Raw genomic sequence first — 9,198 nt, forward strand, 5'->3', positions numbered from 1 at the left:
AAACAAAACCACCCATTCTTCAGCTCCTGAAGCTCTCCTGTACCTGCTGCTACAGCACAGCTGTCCTTGAAAATGTCTTTTCTGACCTTACACACCTCATTAGACTTTTCCAGGGCCAAGATTTCTTTCAGCACAAAAAGGTGTAATTGCTACTGGTGCTGCATAGCAGGGAATGATATATTCTGCTCTATTCTTTGCACTAAACTGTTCTTCTACCTGGATACAAGGTGCAAGATTTTTAGGCATGACCACAAAAAATTAATAAACTGAAAAAAAAGGAAGACAGGGTGGATATTGTTAGGGTGGATGATGTTGATGAGTATATGCAACACATCCAGACATGTAATCTGCATTCTTTGTTCTTGTTTGACATGGATTACAGTAACTTCAAACATGGTGGGCTTAGCAAGTGCATGTGAGTTCTTAATGCAACTTGGACATTAAGAGAGGACAGACAGTCCTTGGCTGGTTTAGAACAGGAATGTTAGGCAGAGATAGAAAAAATATTATCTGAGGCATATGTGAAAGTCACTGGGATGAATACAGCATTACTGTCTACATTTCAAATTAGAGGTTGCAAAAAAAGGGTCTGCAAATGAGATTCAAGAATGATATAGCAAAGGGCTAACAGAGCTAAAGCTATTCCAGTTTACCCAAGGAGCAAACAAAAACTCTGCTTACCACTACATGCACACAGAAGGCTTTGCCTAAATCTTGTCAGAAAGGAAGTAACATTTTATTAGAATGTTAAGGCTAGATTGATGTGGGTAGGTAATAAAATTTCATAAGAACACATAAATAATTTCTTTGAGGCACAGAATCCTCTGTCACTTGAAGTGTTTGGATTAGTTCCTAGATGATGGCATTGGAGTCAGCATCACTGGTTTGATTCAGGAAGAACTCTTTGCTTTGCATTGCCCAAGGATTCAGACTGAGTGATGTTTTTTCTCTCTGTTGGCCTTGAAGTCTGTGAAACAGAATTTTTTCAACTTGAACTCTTTCCATAGAGCTTCCTCCTCATTCTAAATATACAAGAAGTTACAGCAGGGAATGGAGGTGGTGTCTCTCTTCCAGTTGTGGAATATATTGCTCCCTTCAGCCTCAAATCTTCTGAACCATTTCCTTCCCAAGAGTATCCCACACTAACCTGACTGAGTTAAGTCCTTCAGTAAGGACCCCGTTTCTAACCTCTGTTCTTTAGAAAAGTTTTTTATATCTTTTTCCTACCTGAAATCTTCCATTCCTCCTGCAAATATATTAATTATCTAAAGAAATACTTGTATCAAAATTTTGCATCTTTTTAATAAAAGTCCACTGGCTTCAGCATAAGACTTTGAAGATGGGAGTTCTGTTCTGAATTTATTCAGAAATGGCAGATGACTTAATGTATGTAACTAAACTCTAAAGGCAGTGAATAATACCTGCTTAGTTTTTACTCTGCTGCTGTGTTAAAGTCTGTGACATCAAATTGAGCTTTTTGCTGCATGTGGTCCATGAAGATCCCATAAGAACTTTACAAATTATCTGACTTTGTTTATACACATATGAGTTAAAGACAGACAGAGCCAAAGAACAGCATTTAATGTTTATTAAGCCATTGCAAAAACATAGACAATTTCAGTCAACTCGAAATTCATTATTTTAGTAAAATTCAAGTATTTCTTGCACATCTCACTGGATTGGCACTAGCAGTAGAGGCAGCAGCAAAGCAGGAAGCACTGGCACTTACAGCAGAGAATTGGAAGGCTGAAGCTGCATAGATTTCAAAGGTTGCTCTATAAAGAGAACTCAACACATCAGATATGGTAACAGACTAGAGGCAGTTTCACCTTTGCTGCAGCAGGAACTGGTTATTTTATGCTGTGTTACTGGGTGGGTGCTTCTGGTGTGAAAAGACAGAGGCCTTCTGGTGAATTTTCCAAGAAGGATGTATTTAGCATACTAGTAAGCACAGAAGGTTCATTTACATAAAAGATTTGCAGTAGAAAAATAAATTTTGAAATTCTTATTTTATCAAATTCAAATCTCCACAGCCATCCGGAATAACATGGAGCTGGAACTGATATAAATGTCTGCTCATCCCATTTGCTCTTAGAGAGGATCCATGACATAAAAATATCACCTGACTGCAGGCCTAATAGCTACTGGCAGTGTGTTGCTCCTTCCTGAGCACCTCTGTGATGTAAAATTCTGTTCATCCTGCTGGTTGTGGATGTTCAGCTGGCAGTAAGATCAGTGCAATTCCTGGAAATAGTCATAAAGCCCTCATGACTGTTTTTGAAAGGGTAGCAGAGAGATATTAGGATAAATCTTGCCCATCTTTTTCTTATTTCTTTTTCTATTCCCCCAGGAAATTACTGAGTTGTTAGAAGAAGCAAACAAAACTTTACATATGTGTCTAATAGGGTTGGACTAGATGGCCTGGGATGGACATACAGATGTCCTTTCCAACCTCAGCCATTCTGTTATCCTGTGAAATTAATCTTCTAAGCCAAAAAGGTATCAAGGAGTAATGAAGGCTCTAACTACTAAGGGGTTAAGTCCTCAGACTAAACTGTCAGAGGAAGAAAATCTTTAGAAGGTCCATTAATTTATGCACACTGAGAAATTGTCCCAATGCAGCTTCATTATTTTGCATTTTGTGGGTCTGAAATGTTTGTCAGACCAATCAGTGCTCACAATTAAAAGGGAAAAAACACAAAATTTTTTATGTGAAAAGGGATTTGTGTTACTTAGCTGTCAAATGCCTAAAGAGAAATGGAGAAAGTGAAAGAATTATGCAGGATCTAAAGTCTACTGAAATATAAGAGCCACAGGCTTACATTACATGAAGGAACTGTACTTCAAGTAATAAAAGATGGAGAGAAATCCTGAACTGCCCAGCCACAGAAACTTGAAGACAAAACAGGATTTAGCTCAAATTCCCAAGCAAAATCTGGTAGCACAAAAGCAAGAGCAATAAAGCACAGCTTGTATAAGCTTCTAAGCCATTTAAAAAAAAAGATAGATCTTTCATTTATTAGTTTTTCCTGATGAAGAAAGGCATCAGCATTATACAGATTATGAGTTATAAATTCTTGATTCATCTGGAAATTCAGTTTCACCTACCATACCCCTGAAGGAATATTTTTTGCTCTGAGTTACAGCAAAATATCACATACTGCTTACAACAAACCAACAGCATTTCACTCCTTGTAATGACATTATTTTCCAGTTCCCTTCTCCAAGTGAATGCTATTAATCATTAAACACTTAAGGCACAAGCAGAAATAAAATAAATAGCATCTGTAAAAAAAAAGTTAAATACTTAATTAGCACACCTTACCTGAAACTTTTAGCTCTTACTAAATAGAACAGACTTTAGAATACCAGTCTGATCCCAAAAATATCAACAGGAAAAAAAAAAAAAACAAAAAAACAAAAAAAACAAAAAAAAAAAACCAAAACACTATGGAAATTGCTTCTTTATCCTGAGGACTTTATACACACAAGAAGAGTTGAACAGCTATAGCTGTCTGAAACATCTTTTCACTCATTTTTTAAACAGACAGACAAAATTCAGTTAGCTCCTCTGTGCATTCCTACTCCTGCTGGGATGTCCAGCATCAGGATGCTCAATTCACTCGTGGTGATTCATGCAGCAGGGGAATACAACTCACCAAATATCTACAAGGAAGCTACTGACACAGCAGCCACTCCTCTGAGCCTCCATGTCCCAGGGGGACAGAAATGGCCCTTCAGTGCACACTTCAACATCCACAGTTAAACCAACCAGCCAAGCTGGACATGTCCATGCCAGAGCTGTCAAAAGTCAATTAAAATTAATTCCACCTTGAGGCTGAAGGCAGGTGTGCTCTTCCCCATCTGCCTGTGCAGCTGCAGATGGAATTGCAGTGACTTGTCCATGCTGAGAGGGAAGGCACCTCCTCCCCTGCCTGCCAGCAGAGCAGGCTGTGCAAGCAGCCCCCTGCCTTCTGCCCTCCTCTCACTGTGCTCAAAGCCATGTGGGCACTTTGCATCACTCTTGAGTGCTGGGTTAGTGCTAAAGAGTGCTAAACAATGCTAAACAAGTTGATTTTACCTGAAATAGATTGGGCAGTGCTTTCAGGATGCCTTTTCCTTTCTCAGCTAAGCAGCACTGGGCTCCTACAGTGACAAATAATTGTTAGCAATATATTAAGTAGTACAGCTGCAGGCCAAAAGAATGGATATTTATAGCCTAAGCAGGCTTTGGTACACTATTTAGACAAGGCTGAGGAATTCAGACATTCCTCAAAGGGGTTTATTATTGTTGTAACAGAGGGATGAGTCTTCTCTTTAGAATCAGACCCATTAAATCAGATACCTTTCAAGCTTACAATTTAGTAACTTCAAGGCATAAAATCCCATTCTAATATAGCAAGGGCTCCTTTACTGGTCTGATTTCAACTCACTGCAACCATAGAAATTTGCACAGTTCCTATTTTGAGGTACAAATGCCCATTTAAAAAAATACCCGTATCCAGACCTGATCCTCAAGCTGACAAAGCAAATCCATAATTAATTTTTCACCTTCTCCTAGTCTCCTATGTATAAGCACCCAGTGTCTTCTATGAATAGGAATGTTTAAAAGCCATTTGAGGAAAAAATGGAAGTTCCTGATATATACAGCTGGATTCTGCCATTCATGCTACCTTCCTTCCTATGTTCTTTTTCATCAAAATTTTGATTATATCTTTAGAATGATGAAACAGCTAAAAAGAGTAAGGAGTCAAGACTCCCATGGCCCTTGAGGAGCAGAGGAAGCAGTGGCTGCACACAGAACCAAAGCTCCCTGCAGTGCTTGGGGGGTTCCACCATGCAGGGGCTGCTTGACTGACCCCAAGGGTCAATGGGCAGCAGCCACCCCAAAGGGCTCTGACCAAAGTAATCTTTATGCTCCCAGTTAAGATAAAACATGTACAAATATAGTCCAGGTTTGTATATTCTATGAAATAATTAATTTCCTATATAAATTTTCATGTAGAATAAAACAAGTTGGCCCCATAGAAATGTGGGCTTTACAAACACAGCACTTTTGTTTCCTCTCAATGAAACAAATTCAATGCCACTTTTTAGATGTGGAATCCATTAAATTTTGTTCTGCAAAGCAATCTTGCATTGATAACAATTGTCAAGTCTGACAACTGATGATTTAATGTTCTATGCTCCTTTTTCTAGCAATTACAAGTTGTTTGAAAATTAAATTACAGTTAATATTTCCCCCCAGTGAGGCAGTCTGACAGGATGTACAAATGCTTGCATTGCCCTGTAAGTCAGTTGTTTCCAGATGAGATGAGCTGACAGCATGAAAATAATTAAATGTCAATATACAACTGGCCTCTTTTATGAAAAATAAACAGGCACAAAGACAAACTGTTCCACTGCTTATACTAACCACCAAATGTTGAAATAACTGCTTATTTTAAACACAACATGAGGCTGCAGTGTAATTTACTGACTTCCACAAACCCAGTTTAGCAATTTAGAATGTGTTCAGAACTAAAGTTCTTATTTGTCTGATGATTCTTCATCTGCATTGACCTTCTCTCCTTGGAGCCACATGAATGCTGACTTTGCTGTGCCATCTCCACTCTGCTGGGAAAAGCAAATGAAGGAAGCCCAGACAAAGCCACAGAGGCCAGTGTAAGCTGTTCTCAGGTGAACTGGGATCAGAATGAAGTTTGACAGCTGTGTGGGAAGGAGAGAGAGCTCAGTTAGTGCTCCAGGCACTGTGACCCACCCAACAACCCCATTGCTCCTCCTGGGGCCAGACACAGTGGGGATAGGACAAGGACAAGGACAAGATAGGATCTCCAGGCACTGTGATCCACCCAACAACCCCACTGCTCCTCCTGGGGCCAGACACAGCGGGGATGGGACAAGGATGAGGACAGGACAGGACAGGACAGGACAGGACAGGATAGGATAGGATAGGATAGGATAGGATAGGATAGGATAGGATCTCCAGGCACTGTGACCCACCCAACAGCCCCACTGCTCCTCCTGGGGCCAGACACAGCGGGGATGGGAGAGGATCCTGGGTTCTAGGGCAGGGAAAGGCTCACAGAGCCACCCTGAGAACTCACCTGCACGAATGGCCAGTACATCAGTCCTGTCTGAAAGGAAAATGAATCATTTGTTATTCCTATGGATTTCAACTACCAAGATTCAGTGATGACTGAAATGTATTTGAGTAAAGTTAATAAAAGCTGTTCAATTATAAATGGAGTTGCTTAACCTAGAGGTCACCATATTAAACTTCTAATCATCTTCATGAGCCTCTATGCTCTGAGTTTTTCAAACACATCATTTTAACTCATTTTAAATACAAAACCCTAAGCACAGTTAATTCTTCACAGGCATCTGACACCAGACACAATAAATGCATTTACCAGATGGGTGAACAAATGTTTAAACATGTGAACATTTGTTTCAGCCATTAATGAAAAATACCACTGAACACTATTTATTTCACACTTGCAATGCTCCTTCTACTTACTCATACACGTAAGGCATATTTAGAAAAATCAATGGATAATTTACTCATCGAACATAAGGCTGATAGAAACCTTATGTTTTGATAGGCTATAGTGGGCACTGCTTTTAGAATCATCTTCCATAGGAATAAAAATAATCCTTTCCCATCCTACCTATATAGTTCTACAATATGAAGAGAAATTCACATTGCAATCACATCTTCTCCTGTTACTTTTTTTTCCCTGCTAATCCATCCATCATTCTTCTTGCATCTGAGAAGCCTTTAACATTCTCAGCTTGCTCAGCTCTGAGGTAGCACAGATAATTTTGTCTTGTGTATGCAGAAATGCAAATCAAAGCCAGCTGCTTATAGCAAAGCCTTCTTAAAACAAGGGGGCTTGTTTCTGAAAGTGAGAAGATTGTCACTGAAAAGTACAGGCTAAAAATGATTCTCAAAGAAAGTGTCTCTCTAATTAATTATTTTAATAGGTGTACAAGTGTTGTCAATAGTATCACTAACTAAACACTGGTGCGTGGGTAGTTCTTAAGACAAAAGATAAAAAAGCCCTGAATCAATGTTGTATTGTAGGGCTGTCATTCAAACAGAGCTGGGTGCAAGCATTATGTATATAAACACTGTGCATTTCATTTTTTTAAATGGCATAATTGCACCCATTTTTTTAAAGGCATAATTTCACCCATCTGGCAGCACTGCCTGACCCAAACTGCCTTCACTTCACGTGACTGCTGGTACTTAAAGCTTCCTACACATAATCAAATAATGGAGTGAAAGAAAGAAAGAGTAAAAAAAGAGTCCTTTTTTGTTGTTGTTTACCTGTGAGATAAGCAAATTGCTTGCCTCACCTTATATGTATTCCAAAATTTCTTTTTACAGTCTGAAAAGACGTCCTCTTTCCTCTGAAGGATGCTCATACCTAGTGGTAAAATATTTGCAACAATCAGAAAAAATGCAAAAAATGAAATGTTCACATTTTCCAGTGATATCCCAGACCCTTTTCAAATAACATTATAATACCTTTGAAAGAAAAGCTGATATTGTTACACAAATACCTTTCTGACTACCTAATAGTGGTACATCAAATTTCCTCATCTATTGATGTCAAATTTCCTCATCAGTGACTCCCAGCACTGACACCCGGGATCACCTGGGATTTATGGGGTGTGCAGCTGTTGTGGCATCTATTTCTCTGCCATACCACACACCACTGGTGTAGTGGTGGAACAGAGAGGATAAAAGCACCTTTTGCACCCATGAGAGGAGAATAAGGCGTTTTGCACATAAGCAGAGGCTCCTTAGTCCAACTCTGCGATCTTTCTAGGTATTCCCATGCCTTGGGGTTATCAGTATCTCTCAATGGATACATTGTTTTATTGCTACCCCATTCAGGGACTTCTACTAGCCCTTTTCTGGTCCTTCAGATCATTCTGGTCCTTGGGTAATTCTCAGCCTCAGTTGTGACATAGTTAAGATCTTGAGCAGAAGTATCTGGTGTTTGACTTCTTTTTTTACTTCATTTCTCTTCAATCACAAATTGAATAATTTTTCTCTTGGAGTGATAGAATGCAGATCTCCCAACCCCAGACAAAAAAGGACCTGTCTTACTGGCTAACACATTAAGTTAAATGAGAGCATTTAATTACATTAGTTTCACCTATTAATTTTCTTGTTCCCTCATGTTTATTTCTGAAATAGATACCAGTCTTCTTTAGAGTATCTTGTTACTTGTTAGCTTTTGAGATTTGCCATTAGTAGCACGCTTTATTTCTATAGACTCTCACAGCAGAAGCTGGTTCGCTGAGCGATGGCATTTCCTGACATCTACACCTGTGTTTTGGAAAATGAGACAGCAGATGCTGAGAACTGAGCACAGCAATTCAAACAGACGTGGATGCTGCAATCCGTGCGAGGTGCTCTGCATTCTTTGCTGCTAATTAAAAGCTCCGCGCCCAACCGAGCTCAGGGCAGGCCTCCTTTGGTCCAGCACCTGTCCTGGAAAGCTCTGCAGTGCCACAGGCGGCTCAGCGCCCGCGGGCATCCTCGGGGGGAGCTGCCGGGCTCTGCAGAGCCCCCCGGCCGCGGCCCCGCTCCCCGAGCGGCGCTTTGGGGTGCGGGAGCGGCGCGGGGCGGGCAGGGGGTCCCCACCTCCCCCGGCCCCTTGGGGTGGATGCCGGTCCCGCGGTGCGCGGGTCGCGGTGCGGGGCCGCTGCCGGGGGATGCGGGGCCGCTGCCGGGGGATGCGGGGCCGCTGCCGGGGGATGCGGGGCCGGCGGACGCGCGGGGCTCTGCGGGGCGGCCCCCGGCACTCACCCGTGTAGAAGGCGAGGACGGCGACGGGCGCGCCCAGCAGCTGATCGCAGAGCACCTTGCCCAGCACGGCGGGCGGGCGGCGGCCGGGCAGCGCCCGCTCCAGCGCCCGCAGCCACACGTAGCTGAAGTTGCCGTGGAAGGCCAGGGCCACCAGCGCCACGCGGCGCGTCTGCGCCCAGTCGGGCGGCTGTCCCCGCAGCAGCTGCTGCGCCGCGTCCCCCGCCGCGAACAGCCCCCCGTAGAGCAGCACGTTGCACAGCCACGGGAAGCGCCGCACCCCGCGCAGCAGCGCCCCGGCCATCGCCCGCCGCCGCTTCCGCCTCGCCTTCCTCCTCCCTCTCCTCCTCCTCCTCCTCCTCCTTCCCACGGGC

At 42.4% G+C, this 9,198-nt stretch overlaps 1 protein-coding gene across 1 annotated transcript; it reads right to left on the bottom strand.

Annotated features, from left to right (window-relative positions):
- Positions 1-1,573: 1,573 nt before the first annotated feature.
- On the bottom strand, positions 1,574-9,173 carry MPV17L (MPV17 mitochondrial inner membrane protein like). The gene is made up of 4 exons (XM_054643787.2): positions 8,828-9,173; positions 7,363-7,433; positions 6,108-6,137; positions 1,574-5,709 (listed from the first exon to the last, which is right to left on the bottom strand). The coding sequence occupies exons 1-4, from the start codon at positions 9,126-9,128 to the stop codon at positions 5,530-5,532; spliced, it is 582 nt and encodes a 193-aa protein (XP_054499762.1). The 5' UTR covers positions 9,129-9,173; the 3' UTR covers positions 1,574-5,529.
- Positions 9,174-9,198: the final 25 nt, after the last annotated feature.

The sequence above is a fragment of the Agelaius phoeniceus genome, chromosome 16, assembly GCF_051311805.1.
Source record: "Agelaius phoeniceus isolate bAgePho1 chromosome 16, bAgePho1.hap1, whole genome shotgun sequence".
In the NCBI taxonomy this organism is placed as follows: Eukaryota; Metazoa; Chordata; class Aves; order Passeriformes; family Icteridae; genus Agelaius; species Agelaius phoeniceus.

What these genes read in the sequence shown, in the direction of transcription:
- MPV17L (XM_054643787.2), bottom strand. Translation starts at nt 9,128, where the DNA reads ATGGCCGGGGCGCTGCTGCGCGGGGTGCGGCGCTTCCCGTGGCTGTGC. An exon ending in AATTTTGGAATACATATAAG is followed by an intron (nt 6,138 to 7,362) that starts GTGAGGCAAGCA and finishes TTTTCCTTTCAG; the next exon opens with ACAGGACTGATGTACTGGCC. An exon ending in TGTACTGGCCATTCGTGCAG is followed by an intron (nt 5,710 to 6,107) that starts GTGAGTTCTCAG and finishes CTTCCCACACAG; the next exon opens with CTGTCAAACTTCATTCTGAT.